The sequence below is a fragment of the Camponotus vicinus genome, unplaced genomic scaffold (assembly GCF_025532165.1).
Source record: "Camponotus vicinus isolate PSW18456_S1 unplaced genomic scaffold, iyCamVici1.0 SCAF_10, whole genome shotgun sequence".
Taxonomy (NCBI): Eukaryota; Metazoa; Arthropoda; class Insecta; order Hymenoptera; family Formicidae; genus Camponotus; species Camponotus vicinus.
The window spans coordinates 4,426,745-4,444,215 of NW_028141946.1; the positions used below are offsets into that span (position 1 = coordinate 4,426,745).

The following is a 17,471-nucleotide window of genomic DNA, read 5'->3' on the forward strand; positions in this document are numbered from 1 at the left end:
TATGTATAAGACATTACATATCTCATATATTTAGGTGAATCATTGTGTTGAAATGTTTTTTATCTAGTAGCCTTTCCTTATCGACGGAAATTTCCGGAATTAAATTTACTTAATTTGACTTTCTCTCCGTCTTTACATATGTGACATATGTTAGCAGCATGAAAGGACCTATATCCATTATTAGTGCATCAAAGGTAACATAATTTATGAATACGATTTTAACTTGAAACTTATAGCTTCTACTATTGTTTCAAATCAATCAATCATTTTTGACATTAAACCGGTATCAGCACGAATGTGAGAGAATCCATTAATCTAGAAGATTTGAAAATAATTATTAATTATTGATTTATATAATTTATTAAAAGTTAAAAAATTTTCTCGAATAATTTTAATGAGATAAATATATACACATGTTGATTAAAAAACATTCAAAACTTTTAGCTTCTACTACTTTTTCAAATTAATTATTTTCACATTAAACCGATATCAACACGAATGTGATAGAGAATTGATCTTTGGAAAATTTGTATCGAAAATAATTATTAACTACTTTATATAATTGACTAAAAATTAAAGGATCTATCGAATAACTTTAATGGGATAAATATATATATCGATTTAAAAAAATTTCTTCTCTATTGATTAATATTGTATATATCGTAATATTTATTTTTTAACATCATATACTGAATCTTTTATACAATTACAAATTCGGAATTGAAGAAAACTCCGTATTGAATGATTTTGATCAGAATTTAAATTTGCAGTTTATCATATTCGGAACGATACATCGCATTACTTGAATCTATCCTCTTTAACCGCATTTTTTTCGATGCTTAGTTCCTTTCTTTACGTTGCCATTCGATCTACAATGATATATATCTTATGTGTCCTTACATTTGAACTAAGCACTTTTCAAGTCTAGACATTCGTACATCATGATTGTTGGCTAAAAGAAAATCCAGAATAATTTGACTAATGTTAACACTGCGTATATATAATCTGTGGGGGGTTTATACTTTTTAATCTTATATCTGTTATTTTTTTTTTGATAAATATGTCTGGTTCCTGTTTGTGCATCTCCCACTTTTTCGTGAGTAGAAACACGTAATTAGTACCGGCGACTTCGCTTCTTATCGCGTCCTATGTGCAAGACACATAAGGAACGCATAGGGATTGAATTGGCTGCGACGCGGCGTTAGTGGTGAGGGCTGGCTGGTGGTTGGTCGGTGGTGGCTTGGGAAGATTTTGGAGGTTATACCAAGCAGGATTGTCCGGCGAGGATCGGGGATCGGATTTCCAATTGCGGGTTACGCGCGGGCGACCATAGGTCGGCAGACACGTTTCGTTGTCGCGAGCGAGGAGACGTGCGCCCAGTGGTCTCGAGTGACACGGTCAATTGCGGCAACAACAGCAGTCTACCGTTGACGTGAATTCGGCATTCACGCGTTATACGTACGGCAAAGTGGACTCGATGTCGATAATATGTCGGCTACAAACGACATCAGGACGACGCGGATGCACAGGATGGCCCGTCGGGCCGTTTGACGATTATTTATGAATTTACGGAGAGATCTGAAAAGAGGGTGTCCACGGTACAACAACATGGTGAAGGAGAAGGCGAATTCGATCCGCATCTACGATTCCGAGGGCTACAGACGTAGAGCTGCCTGTATCTGCGTCAAAAACGATCTCGAGGACGAGGTAAGCCAGCCAGCAGATGGCAGCTCCCGATATTTTTGCCGGCACGTGTATCGTTCGCTTGTATGTCCCTCGTATTCTCAAGAACATAATTGTTTTTCTCGCAAGAAGAGCCCTGTGAAAAGTTCCCTCGATCAGCTGATCGAGCTGGATCTATCGTCGAGATCGACGAGCACGGATTGTCTCGCGTATTTACTCGCATCTTATTCTTTCTCCTTGTGAATTGCAGGTACTATTAGTTACATCTAGTCGAAGACCCGACAGTTGGATAGTACCAGGCGGCGGGGTCGAACCTGAGGAGGAACCATCGGTTACGGCTCTTCGTGAAGTCCGAGAAGAGGCTGGCGTTCTAGGACAATTAGGCCGTTGCCTCGGCACATTTGAGGTTATAACCCGTGATGTATGCCATACAAACAGATATTATGTTATGCTCCATTAATGTCGTGATTTTTTTTTCTCATCATATACGTTCTATGCATCGATCATGTATCAAAATCCTGTATCATATTCGACATATCGATTGAAACACATTAATCTACCTTTATAGAACACAGAACACAAACATAGAACGGAAGTATGGGTTATGCGAGTGACCGAGGAACTACCGGAATGGGAAGACTCGCGCGCTATCGGTCGGAAGAGAAAGTGGTTCACCATCCCAGAGGCCCTGCTGCAACTCAGCCAGCACAAGCCCGTTCAGCGCTCTTACTTGCACAGCCTCTACAATACTAATCCTCGACATAATCCCACCTCTCAACTATCCAACCATTCGCACTCCACGATGGCATCTATCGAGCTAATGAATAATTCTAGTAACAATTCACGTTTAAGTGAACACAGCTAATATCGTCGTGAATCATCCATTTCTATCGAAAATTCGATCGCCATGAAGTCTCGCTGTTACTCCTCCTTTCTCCCCTTAAGGGAATTTTATGGTAACAACTGACTCTCTGCTGTGTTTTATACGTATAAATTTATATTACCTACATTTATCTTTATTATTATGATATTATTCTTAGGTTAATTATTATCATTATATTATGTTTACTTATATATAGGTTGTTGATGATAAATTGTTTTACTACTTCTTTTTTTGTAGCCAGCTTCTCATTTCTTATGTGATTTTTTATCGAATGTGCGAGAAAGATAATTAAGTCAATGGTTTCATTATATTTAGTGTTTGTGCCTAATATATATGTAGAATGTCATACATGTGATCCTTTTCCATGCATCGCATATCCTGGATGGATACAGTTGTGCGAATACCTTGGTAACTTTTTCTACATTTTCTCAAGAGGCGAAGGAAAAGTTACATACTTGTTAGCATACAAATAATAAATTATGTACTTTGTATATTAACTTCTTGAATAAATTTTGTAATGATTTCTGCAAAGTATATAAAGAAAATGCATAAAAATATCACTTTATACTCTTTGATAAATATATCAAAATTTTATTCGAGTAACTTTATATATATATAATGTAATTTTATTTTATACATAATGTAATGGAACATTAAATTTATATTAGATTAGAGTTTTTTGTTTCTTTTTTTTTCTACATTAAAAATTGCGAAAAATGGACTTACTTTCTTTTCTACTAATGCAATATAATTTTTATCTTAGATAAAATAGGTGTAAGTAGAGAGAAAGAGAGAGGGATAACAAACCTTGGATTTTTTTAGCTATATTTTTATATTTTATTATTATTTTTTTTTCAAATAATATATAGTATAACGGCTACAGAATTGAAAAAAGTGCCGTGTTAGAATTTGTTCGGAAATACTTCATAAGCATACGAAGCAGAGAGAAGACTGAGAGATGTCATGGCCTGTTTTTAGGTGGTCCCTGAAAGCGATACTCTCTCTATGGACATTGAAAACGTGGACATGAACTACAAAGCCAATGTCCATGAATGTTCTCAGAGGGTAATATATAATGTGCACAATTTCTGGTTTTGTTCCGTGCTATGTGCACGAAATGCCGGTAGCACCAGAGTATAACAATCATTATTTTGAAAATAATATATAAATATGATAAATAATAATTTTTATAAAAATAATTTTTATAAATAACTTACCTATATGTGTATGTATGTGTGCCCATACATTGTCCAAATGATTTTAAATATAAGAATAGACTATGGTCCATATTCTGAATCCTCTTTTATCGATAAAAGTGTCTCTAAAAGTGGCTTATAGCCAATCAAAAGGCTTATAAGCCACTTTTAGAGGCACTTTTATCGTTAAAAGAGGATTCAAAATATGGACCTATATGAATATCGGCGTATGTTACCGCCGGCATAGCTCTCAGGTTCATGAGAGTACTGAAATCTCCTCACCTAGCAAATGTCTTCGTTAAGGTGGGGAGATACATTGAGGAGGAAAATTTTTATTTTCTTTTAATACAGAGTTTCCAAACAGAGAATATAATACATATATAAAATATATATTACATAATTATAATGTATACAACGTAAATTATAATTATAATTTGCAATTTACATAAAAAACACATTACAAAATATTAAATTATGTAGTATAAAAATAATTACATTACAAATATATATATTACAAAATATATTACAAAATATATTACAAAATTTAATACAGAATATATAATATACAATGTATATTACAAAATATAATACAAATTTAATATAAAATATTTGAAATTTAATACAAAATAAAATTTATTATACAGAATTACACGAAAGTGTCCAAAGTATACGTATAATATAAAATTTACTAAAAATTTTTATATAGACCAGACAAGACTGATTAGTGATGATTAATTACGCGATATTTATTATTAATAATCGACATACAATAATAGAATTTAATAGAATTTAATTAGATTTATATAAATAACGTATAAACGTAAATAATCATGAACAAAAAAGTCATTAATAAATTTATTGATCGTTTCTTCGATTGTAGGAGAAAGTATTTGCATTATTGGTGCATTTTGCGCGGACTATTAAAGACAATATTCAAAAACGTGGAAAGATAGACAAAGATTCGATGTAAGTCAACGATTAAATTATAAAATATTAAATTATAAAATAAATCGCGATTTAAAATTCCCGACGAATAATTAAATCGATAATATCTGGAATATCCGATTGCGATATGTATATCTTTTATAATATAATAATCGAAGCGCCCTCAATAGACATTATTATCGCGCGCGATATAATTAATATCATATAAAGCGAAAATATTTCGACAGACAATTTGATGTCTATAATGTTTACGAATATAGTACTCACTGTCCGATTCATTTGCGAATCCTTTATAAGATAAATCGCGACTTGAATTCACGAGAAAACGCGACGAATAAATAAATCGATAATATTTCAAATATTTAATTGCATATAATTTTTATAATATAATAATCGAAGTTATCAAATACGCGGGTGATATACCGGTAATATGCGATAAAAAGAGGAGCGATCTTAAAAATGGAAAACGATTAGCATCTTGTTTCTCATCAGATTTCGCAAGATCAATCTGCGAAAAAAAGTTAAGTGATCCATTGAACGTCGGGAACTTCACTGTAGGAGGGAACGAATCTCGGATCTTCCGGACTATTCCCAATAGCAATGATTTCAGTAATAAATCAACGACAATTCCCTCGTCATTATCTTCGATTCACGAAATTGATATTCACGTCAGAAAACATGTTCTTCCATTATTAAGAAATATATTTCTTTATTAAAAATTAAATGGATATAGCAATTTTTATAGAAATGTGATTACGAACGATTATATTTATAAATAATAAAATCCATGCACCATTGGAGTTTGTGTTAAATGTGCGAACACAATAATTTTGGGGTACCGTTTGCGCGCGCGAGACGAATCGAACCCGATAACAGCAAGATTTAAAAAATTTCAATTCGAATAGTGTGCAAAATAAAATAAATCAAATAATTTTAAATATATAATTAATTCTAGATTAATTTTCTAAAATTTTCTTATTCTTATAATGTTTAAATTAATAATTTTTTTTTTTTAATCAATATCTTGCTGATATAAGGGTACCCATTCGATTCGTCTCAAAATTTTTAAGTATTCGCACATTTTATGTAACATTCATGTATAATTTCGCGTATATATAATATATAATATTAATAAAAATTATAAAAATATTTTGGATACGTTAATTTGTGCATGTATTTTATTATACATATATATAAAATGGTATATATCTAAAAACTAATATTCTAAAATGGCGATGGATGTCCAATACCTGCAAATAGTTTCTTAAAAGAAACTAAAAACTAATATTAATATCCCCAGTACCTAGAAATAATTAATAATTAATAATAAAATATATTCGTTCGTAATCATTTTTATCAAACAATTAATTAAAACTATTACAATATGAAATTACTTGAAAAATAAAAATTTATACACAACGCTATATCCATAATTAATCTACTATTAAATCTTTCTGGCATTAGACAATAATAATACCAATCCTAATAATGACAGAACATTTTTAACGAGAAGAAAAAAATAGATGCATTTTCTCTCACATCTAAATATATATTATTTAAATTAATTCGACTTTAAAGAAGCGTATGGCGTTCGTCGTTGAATGACTACCGAAATCATTGCTGTCGGAAATTGCCAGGAAAACCTGGGATTAGTTCCAATCTTACAATAAAAATTCCCAATTTTCAACGGGGCACCGAACTAGACGTCGCGAATGGATCTTACAAAAACCGATAAGAAATAATTCTCCATGATGAAAATCGTTTCGACTCCTCGGTGGTACGAGTCACGCAACTTTCATTAACGTTTACCTAACGAAAAGAACAACGATTACTCTTTTATTAAAACGATAATCTCGTCTAAGAACGCGAAGAGAACGAGGGAAAAGCACGGTGTTTTCGCAACCGTAATTTATTAATTTATTTATAAATATTTTCCGATACGAAATTCGTAAATACACAAATATAACCGAAGAAACAAATTATTAAATTCATAATAATTAACTCGCGATTTTATAATATCGAAGGTGATCGTTAAATTCTGTGAAGCTAATATTTAATCGTTGACTTATAACATCGAATCTTCACTTATTCGATATTTCTTTATATATAATTAGCAATATTTAGGAATATTATCTAACGAGAGGGAAAATTCTTTTGTTAAAACAATAATTTTGTATAAGAACGCGAAAACAACGCGAAAAGAACGCGGAAATGCACGGTATTTTCGTAATCATAATTTATTCATTTATTTTACGAAGACGAGTATTCAGTTCCGCGCAATATGGAATTCATAAATAGATAAATCTAACGAAAAGTATATCATTAAATTTATAATAATTGACTCGCGATTCTATAACGAAGACGTTCGTCATATTTTATAAAGCTTACATTTAATCATTAATTTAGCATCGAATTTTTACATTTCATATAAAAATTTCCCGAATTTATTAATGATTCTTTGATATGAATATATAAATAGTTACTCTTTTATGAATATTTTAAAAATATGTACTATAGAAACAAATATGTTAATTTAACAAATTACTATTATATAACCATTATACGTATACTTTCGACCATTTTTCCTGTAATTTACATAAGAATGCATTGATATAATTGACAATCCTAAATACAATTTTATATAATATAATTATAGTTATAATTGTATTTTATACACAATTATCTCAATAATTAAAAATATCAATATTAAATTATAATTAATATACAATTATAACTATTTACAATTTACAAAACACAATACTACTTACAAATTACAATTTACAAAATAGAATTTATGATGTTATCAATATCAAATAAATGGATTCGTTTTATTCAAATGTTTAATAACATAAATAATTTGATATTGACAGCATTAACATTTGGATTTAATATTATATATACTTAATATTATATATCACATATATGTGTAAATTATATATTTAATTTTTAATTTTTAAAATAAAATGTAACATGTTAAAATATATCTTGAACATTTACAATTATGCAATTTGTTTAATCTTTTTGAAAATAACTGATAATTTAAATTTCATTTTTAAAATATTTTTAAAAATAAATTCAATTTAATTTTTTAAAAACAATTTTAATTTATTACAAAAAATTACACGAAAGTATTTAAAATATACGTATACTATAAAATTTATTAAAAAGTTCTACAAACAAGACTGATTAGCGATGATGAATTACGCGATATTTATTATTATTAATCGACATAATAGAATTTTATTCAAAACGCGAAAAGATAGATCAAGCTTTGATGTAAGTCAAAATACATTAAAATACAAGATCAATAACGATTTCAAAATTCACGAGAAAACGGATAAATACAATAACGAATAAATAAATCGACAATATTCGGAATATTTGATTGTAGTATGTATAATTTTTATAATATAATCGGAGCCCTAATAAACACGCGCGATATAATTACTATCACACACAAGTGCGAAGACATTTCAACAGACATTTAAGGTCTGTAATATTTGCGAATTTATTTGCGATTAATATAAATGTCTATTTTATATAAATGTCGCGATTGAAAAAATACATGTTGAAAATAAATATTGCATCTCGCGCATAATTAGTTAAATGAAATAAAATGAATCTTAAGACTTTACATATTTTAAATGTAATTAACATATAATTAAAAAAGTGCGTTGTTCGCCACGTTTAATAGGGAATAACGGAACGAATGATTTTATCAAAGTCCCTCTCTAATAATTTAACTATCTAACTATATCTCTAACTGTCGATGTATTAGTAGAGTTTAATAAGATTTAAATAATGATTTAAACAATCGCGATTAATCATTAATAAAATTATCGTCTTTTTAAATAGTAAAGAAAAATATTTGCACTATTAGCGCAGACTATAAAAGACAATATTCAAACACGTGGAAAGATAGACAAAGCTTCGACGTACAAGTCAACGATTAAATTAAGATAATATTAAGTAATAAGATAAATCGCGATTTAAAATTCTTGAGAAAACGCGACGACTAAATAAATCGATAATATTCGAAATATCCGATTGCGATATGTATATCTTTTATAATATAATAATCAAAGCGCCCTCAATAGACATTATTATCGCGCGCGATATAATTATTATCACATAAATGCGAAGATATTTCGACAGACAATTTGATGTCTGTAATGTTTACGAATATAGTACTCACTGTCCGAGTCATTTGCGAATCTTTATAAGATAAATCACGATTTGAATTCACGAGAAAACGCGACGAATAAATAAGTCGATAATATGCGGAATATTTGATCACGATACATATAATTTTTATATTTGATCGCGCGATGTATATACTTAATATGTATATACTTTGGACAGCATTCCCGGTTTCGGTACGAACGAAAATCCCATTTCACTTGCGAAAATCAGCTTCGAGCCAACCGGTCGGGAATGCAACGATACAACGAGCAAGGACTAGGCCCGAACCGGAAAGAAGACGAAACGATTGACGGAAATAGAGGAAAATGAAGTTCACCAGCTCTTTTTCGCGCATAATTATCCTATCTCGTATCGAACCTGGACCCGCTAAGCACGATTTCAGGTGACCCGCACGGATGCTATATCACTAGCGCAGTACACAAGGCTAGTAGACGGTAAAAGAAGAGGATACCCACATTTTTTAAATGCTAACATTCAGCAATTTAGAAAATGGGGAGGCAACCCCTTTTACCGAGCGAAAATCGTGCCTAGGGGAATCCACTCGACTCCTCGACAGGGTTAACACACGCTGGGCGTGTGGCTGTAGACGAGCAAAGAGAAGGGACCCATTAACGACCATTCCGAACAATCGATCGAGTCCTAGACAATTCGGGCCGAATCACTTGACGAAGTAGAGCGTGACCATCACTAAGCCGATCGAGCGCGAAGCTCGAACCCGCGCGCCCATGTACATTTTGTACTGGACATACGTTCTGCGCGGCCGGCATCACCAAGTGCCGCGATGCACAAGGCGCGAGTGTACGTTGCATAGCAACGTGTGCAAACTCGGTGAAACATCCCAGTTAATTGGCATCTGAAGTAGAGACTCGTGACAATAAATGAAATTGGGATTTTATATGAAAAAGTCCAAAAGTTTCGCGAAAACGCGATGACGCGAGAAAGCTAAACGCGAAAACGCGGTAACGAGACGCCGCCGTCCGCGACACGTTGACGGCACCGACGACGCAATGCGTTCAACGCATTAAATGCACGTGCCACATAAGAGCCATTGTGGGATCTTACAATAAAAATTCCCAATTTTCAACAGGGCACCGAACTAGACGTCGCGAATGGATCTCACAAGAACCGATGAGAAAAAATTCTCCATGATGAAAATCGTTTCGACTCCTCGGCGGTACGAGCCACGCAACTTTCATTAACGTTTATTTAACGAAAGGAACAACGACAATCTCGTCTAAGAATGCGAAAAGAACGCGGGAAAAACACCGTGTTTTCGCAACCGTAATTTATTAATTTATTTATGAATATTTTCCGATACGAAATTCGTAAATATAAATATAACTGAAGAAACAAATTATTAAATTCATAATAATTAATTCGCGATTCTTTAATAGCGAAGGTTATCGCGATAAATTTTGTGAAGCTAATATTTAATCGTTGACTTATCACATCGAATCTTCACTCTCTTATTCGATATTTCTTTCTATTTAAATAGCAATATTTAGGAATATTATCTGACGAGAGGGACAGGGATAAAATTCTTTTGTTAAAACGATAATCTTGTATAATTACGCGAAAAGAACGCGGAAAGAGCACGGAATTTCGCAATCATAATTTATTAATTTATTTTACGAATACGAGTATTCAGTTCCGCGTGGCATGAAATTCATAAATAGATAAATCTAACGAAAAGCATATCATTAAATTTATAATAATTGAATCGCGATTCTATAACGAAGGCGTTCGTCAAATTTTGTAAAGCTTATATTCGATCATTAATTTAGTATCGAATTTTTACATTAATATTATATAATCGTTATACGTATACTTTCAATTATTTTTCGTGTAATTTACATAAGAATGTATTCACGTAATTTAAAATCGTAAATACAATTTTATGTAATATCATTATAGTTATAATTGTATTTTATACAAAACTATGTCAATAATTAAAAATATCAATATTGGATTATAATTAATATACAATTATAACTATTTACAATTTACAAAATACAATTTATGATGTTATCAATATCAAATATATGTACTCGATTTATTCAAATGTTTAATAACATAAATAATTTGATATTAATAGCATCAATATTTGGACTTAATATTATAGCTATATATTAATTTACACATATATATGATATATTTTTAATTTTTAAAATATATCTTGAACATTTATAATTATACAATTTGTTGAATCTTCTTGAAAATAATTTTGATAATTTAAATTTCACTTTTAAAACTTTTTAAAAACTAAATTCAATTTAATTTTTTAAAAATAATTTTAATTTATTACAAAGAATTACACGAAAGTATCCAAAATATATGAATAATATAAAATTTATTAAAAATTTCTACATAGTCCAAACAAGACTGATTAGCAATGATGAATTACGCGATATTTATTATTAATAATTGACATACAATAATAAAATTTAAGAATAGAAATTAGTTTTATATAAATAACGTTTAAACGTAAATAATCGTGATCAAAAGAGTCATTAATAAAATTATTGATCGTTTTTTTGATTGTAGAGAAAAGTATTTGCATTACTGGCGCATTTTATGTAGGTTATCAATATTCAAAACGCGAAAAGATAGAGCAAGCGTCGATTATAAATCAGTGATTTAAATACAAGATAAATGACGATTTAAAATTTGCGAGAAAAAATAACGAATAAATAAATCGATAATATTAGGAATATTCGATTACGATACGCATAATTTTTGTATAATATGAAAATTGAAACCGTCGATAGACAGCGCGCGACGAAATTATTATCAAACAAATACGAAGATATTTCGAGATCTATATATTTGCTAATATAGAATTTATTGTCTGATTTATTTGCGAATTTTTAGAAGATAAATCACGATTTACAATTCGCGAGAAGACGCGACAAATAAATAAATCGACAATATTCGGAATATTCGATTGCGATATGTATAATTTTTATAATATAATCGGTGCCGCTATAGACACGCGCGATATAATTACTATCACACACAAGTGCGAAGATATTTCGACAGACATTTAAGGTCTGTAATATTCGCGAATTTATTTGCGATTTATTTGCGATTAATACGCTATTTTATATAAATGTCGCGATTGAAAAAATACATATTGAAAATACATGTTGCATCTCGCGCATGATTAGTTAAATGAAATAAAATGAATCTTAAGACTTTACAATTTTGAATATAATTAACATATAATTAAAAAATCGCGTTGTTCGTCACGCTTAATAGAGAATAACGGAACGAATGATTTTATCAAAGTCCCTCTCTAATAATTTAACTATCTAACTATATCTCTAATTGTCGATGTATTAGTAGAGTTTAATAAGATTTATATAATGATTTAAATAGTCGCGATTAATCATTAATAAAATTATCGTCTATTTAAATAGTAGAAAAAAAAATATTTGCACTACTAGCGCAGACTATAAAAGACAATATTCAAACACGTGGAAAGATAGACAAAGTTTCGATGTAAGTCAGCGATTAAGTTAGATAAATCGTGATTTAAAATTCGTGAGAAAACGCGACGAATAAATAAATTGATAATACACGGAATATTCGATACGTATAATTTTTATAATATAATAATCGCGAAGTCCTCAATAGATACGCGCGCAATATAATTATGCTGTCACATATAAGTGCGAAGATATATATCGACAGACATTCGAGGTCTGTAATATTTGCGAATATAAAATTCACTATCCGATTTATTTGCGATTAACACGCAATTTTATATGAACGCCGTCAAATAAGATACATATCCTATCTCGCGTATGATTAGTTAAATAAGATAAAATGGAAAATTTTTATAATATGATAATCGAAATCATCAAGACGCGTGCGCGATATATTATTATCACTCAAATTATCACACAATTTGTAAATAATCGCGATTAAAACGTTCATTAAGAAAATTATCGATCGTCTTTTAAATAATAGCAAAAAATATTCGCACTACTAGCGCCTTTTGCGCGGACTATTAAAAACAATATTCAAAGACGTGGAAGGATAAACAAAGGTTCAATGTATAAGTCAACGATTAAATTATAAGATAAATCACGATTTAAAATTCCCGAGAAAACGCGACAAATAAATAAATCGGTAATATTCGGAATATCCGATTGCGCGATATCTATATTAATTTTTATAATATAATAACCGAAGCGCTTCTCGATAGACATTATTATCGCGCGCGATATAATTATTATCATAAATGCGAAGATATTTCGACAGACAATTTGATGTCTATAATGTTTGCCAATATAGTTCTCACTATCCGAGTCATTTGCGAATCTTTATAAGATAAATCGCGATTTGAATTTACGAGAAAACGCGACGAATAAAATAAATCGATAATATTCGGAATATCCGATTGCGACATGTATTAATTTTTATAATATGATAATCGAAGCGCCCTCAATAGACACGAATAAATAAATCTATAATATTCAAAATATACGATTGCGCATAATTCTTATAATATAATTCGACGTCATTTGATACGCGGATGACATACCGGTAATATCCAATAAAAGAGGAGCGATCTTAAAAATGGAGAACGATTAACATCTTGTTTCTCATCAGATTTCGCAAGATCAATCTGCGAAGAAAAGTTAAGTGATCCATTGAACGTCGGGAACTTCACTGTAGGAGGGAACGAATCCCGGATCTTCCGGACTATTCCCAATAGCAATGATTTCAGTAATAAATCAACGACAATTCCCTCGTCATTATCTTCTATTCACGAAATTGATATGCACGTCAGAAAACATGTTCTTTCATTATTAAGAAATATATTTCTTTATTGAAAATTAAATGGATATAACGATTTTTTTTATAGAAATGTGATTACGAACGATTATATTTATAAATAATAAAATCCATGCACCATTGAAGTTTGTGTTAAATGTGCGAACACAATAATTTTGGGGTACCGTTTGCGCGCGCGAGACGAATCGAACCCGATAACAGCAAGATTTACAAAATTTCAATTCGAATAGTGTGCAAAATAAAATAAATCAAATAATTTTAAATATATAATTAATTCTAGATTAATTTTCTAAATTCTTATTCTTATAATGTTTAAATTAATAATTTTTTTTTTTTAATCAATATCTTGCTGATATAAGGGTACCCATTCGATTCGTCTCAAAATTTTTAAGTATTCGCACATTTTATGTAACATTCATGTATAATTTCGCGTATATATAATATATAATATTAATAAAAATTATAAAAATATTTTGGATACGTTAATTTGTGCATGTATTTTATTATACATATATATATAAAATGGTATATATCTAAAAATTAATATTCTAAAATGGCGATGGATGTCCAATACCTGCAAATAGTTTCTTAAAAGAAACTAAAAACTAATATTAATATCCCCAGTACCTAGAAATAATTAATAATTAATAATAAAATATATTCGTTCGTAATCATTTTTATCAAACAATTAATAAAAACTATTACAATATGAAATTACTTGAAAAATAAAAATTTATACACAACGCTATATCCATATTTAATCTACTATTAAATCTTTCTGGCATTAGACAATAATAATACCAATCCTAATAATGACAGAACATTTTTAACGAGAAGAAAAAAATAGATGCATTTTCTCTCACATCTAAATATATATTATTTAAATTAATTCGACTTTAAAGAAGCGTATGGCGTTCGTCGTTGAATGACTACCGAAATCATTGCTGTCGGAAATTGCCAGGAAAACCTGGGATTAGTTCCAATCTTACAATAAAAATTCCCAATTTTCAACGAGGCACCGAACTAGACGTCGCGAATGGATCTTACAAAAACCGATAAGAAATAATTCTCCATGATGAAAATCGTTTCGACTCCTCGGCGGTACGAGTCACGCAACTTTCATTAACGTTTACCTAACGAAAAAAACAACGATAAGACTCTTATATTACAACGACAATCTCGTCTAAGAACGCGAAAAGAACGAGGGAAAAACACGGTGTTTTCGCAACCGTAATTTATTAATTTATTTATAAATATTTTCCGATACGAAATTCGTAAATACACAAATATAACCGAAGAAACAAATTATTAAATTCATAATAATTAACTCGCGATTCTATAATATCGAAGGTGATCGTTTAATTTTATGAAGCTAATATTTAATCGTTGACTTAACATCGAATCTTCACACTCTTATTCCATATTTCTTTTATTTAATTAGCGCAATATTCAGGAATATTATTTCACGAAAGGGACAGCGATAAGATCCTTTATTAAAATGGCAATTTCGTCTAAGAACGCGAAAAGAACGAAGGAAAAACACGGTGTTTTCGCAACCGTAATTTATTAATTTATTAATGAATATTTTCCGGCACGAAATTCGTAAGTGTACCAATATAATAACTGAAAAAATAAATTATTAAATTCATAATAATTAAAGCGCGATTCTATAATATTGAAGGCGATCGTTAAATTTTGTGATGCTAATACTTAATCGCTAACTTAACATCGACTCTTTATACTCTTATTCGATATTTTTTTATTTTTAATTAGCAATATTATTAAGAATATTATTTGAGAGGGACGGCAATAAGATCCTTTATTAAAACGGCAATCTCGTCTAAAAACGCGAAAAGAACGCGGAAAGAGCACGATATTTTCGCTATCATAATTTATTTAATGAATATTCAGTTCCGCGCGATATGGAATTCATAAATAGATAAATCTAACGAAAAGTGTATCATTAAATTTATAATTGAGCCGCGATTCTATAACGAAGACGTTCGTCAAATTTTGTGAAGCTTGTATTTAATCATTAATTTAACATCGTATTTTTACATTTTTACATTTTTTATATTTAATACCGACACGAAAATTAGCAATATTTGTAAAGTTTCTAATCAAATATTTATGAAATTTAAAATATATAAAATTATACATATATATCTAAAATTTATATATAAAAATTTTCCGAATTTATTAATGACTCTTTGATATGGAAATACAAACAGTTACTCTTTTATGATTATTTCAATAAATATATAGAATTAAATATGTTAATTTAATAAATTATTATTATATAATTATTATACGTATACTTTGGATAATTTTTCGTGTAATTTGCATAAGAATGTATTCATGATATTTTTTAAACACTAATAATTATGTACAATTTTCTTAATATTCCTGAAAAAAATAATTTAAATAATTTAGATTTTATTTTTAAAGCATTTTTATAAATAAATTCAATTTCATTTTTTAAACTGAAATAAAGCCAAATTACAAATTTCTATATATTGTATTAGAGTGCTAACACGGCCATATTTCATATGGTAAAATATAAAACAAGAGCAACCGTTTATAATTGGGCAGAATTTATTCCGGGTATCACAGAATTTAACATAACACTGTCACTCTCGAAAGATGCAATTGTAATTTATATAATTATTGCTTGTATATTTATTTTAATACTATATTTTAATATTTTATAACTGCTTATATTTATTTTTATCTCGTTGCAGTTTATATTTATTTTAATAAATGCCGGCGAAATGAAATAATATGTATATATTAATCTAATCTGTATATGTATCCTGCCCAATTGTAAATGGTTATCCTGACTTTAGTTGTTAGCAGCCTAGTATAATATATAAAATTCTGATAATATAAAAACCTCTGTCCAGATTACCAATAAAGATTGATTAATAATATATATAAATAATAAATTTTTATAGTAATACACAATTTATAATAAAATATAAAATTAATATGTGTATAACATTAATCATATTACATTTATCATATTACAAGTTATTTCATTAATGATTTATTTGGCTTTATATTAAGCTTAAAAACAATATCTACAACAAATTCTATAATGGATGAGCTATAAGATATTAGAAATAAGATAAGTGAATAAGATAAATGCGCGTTATAAAAATAAATTAGCATCAGATGTAATTGATAAAATTTTTAGTGTTCTTTTCAATAAATTAGGTAAAATTTATACAAAAATAATCTTTTCTCGATCTTCTTTCTTTATAGTTAAAATACTGCAATATATTTTCGTGATGCATTACATTTCGAACGAATCTATTAAAAATTATTTAATTTAAACTATCCTAGCTCATCCATTTTAAGGCAACGGATTTATCTACAATCTACATCTGCAATCTCTATGGATCCGTTACATTAAAATTAAATAAAAGTTTTTGTCACTCACCGGGCCATTGATGTGCAATAATGGAGTTGTCGTTATCGAAGTTACAGGGTTGTTATTGAAGTTACGGAGTTGTCTTTATCGAAACTATGTTGTCGTTATTGAAACTACGTCTGTAACATGCAAATATAAAATTCATTTATAACACAGCTCAAAATACAATCAATATTTCAAAAAATTATTATTGTGCGGAATTTCATATCCGGCGTGTAAAATAATAAGCAGATATAAACACGTATGGAAAGAATTTATAAAGTTTGAAATTATTTTCTAAATAGAAATTTTTAATATGATTTTTATAAAAATCTTTCTCTTTAAT

At 29.3% G+C, this 17,471-nt stretch overlaps 1 protein-coding gene across 2 annotated transcripts; it reads left to right on the plus strand.

The window, feature by feature from the left end:
* Positions 1 to 980: 980 nt before the first annotated feature.
* On the plus strand, positions 981 to 3,240 carry Aps (diphosphoinositol polyphosphate phosphohydrolase 1 Aps). 2 transcript variants are annotated; one of them, XM_083079647.1, is made up of 3 exons: positions 981 to 1,707; positions 1,934 to 2,089; positions 2,252 to 3,240. In XM_083079647.1, the coding sequence occupies exons 1-3, from the start codon at positions 1,561 to 1,563 to the stop codon at positions 2,546 to 2,548; spliced, it is 600 nt and encodes a 199-aa protein (XP_082935773.1). In that variant the 5' UTR covers positions 981 to 1,560; the 3' UTR covers positions 2,549 to 3,240. The 2 variants fall into 2 exon arrangements, with proteins under 2 accessions (XP_082935773.1, XP_082935771.1); XM_083079645.1 differs by having other exon boundaries at positions 996 to 1,707; positions 1,934 to 2,104.
* The last annotated feature ends 14,231 nt before the right edge of the window (positions 3,241 to 17,471 follow it).

What these genes read in the sequence shown, in the direction of transcription:
- Aps (XM_083079645.1), top strand. Translation starts at nt 1,561, where the DNA reads ATGAATTTACGGAGAGATCTGAAAAGAGGGTGTCCACGGTACAACAAC. An exon ending in AAAACGATCTCGAGGACGAG is followed by an intron (nt 1,708 to 1,933) that starts GTAAGCCAGCCA and finishes TGTGAATTGCAG; the next exon opens with GTACTATTAGTTACATCTAG. An exon ending in TTGAGGTTATAACCCGTGAT is followed by an intron (nt 2,105 to 2,251) that starts GTATGCCATACA and finishes CTACCTTTATAG; the next exon opens with AACACAGAACACAAACATAG.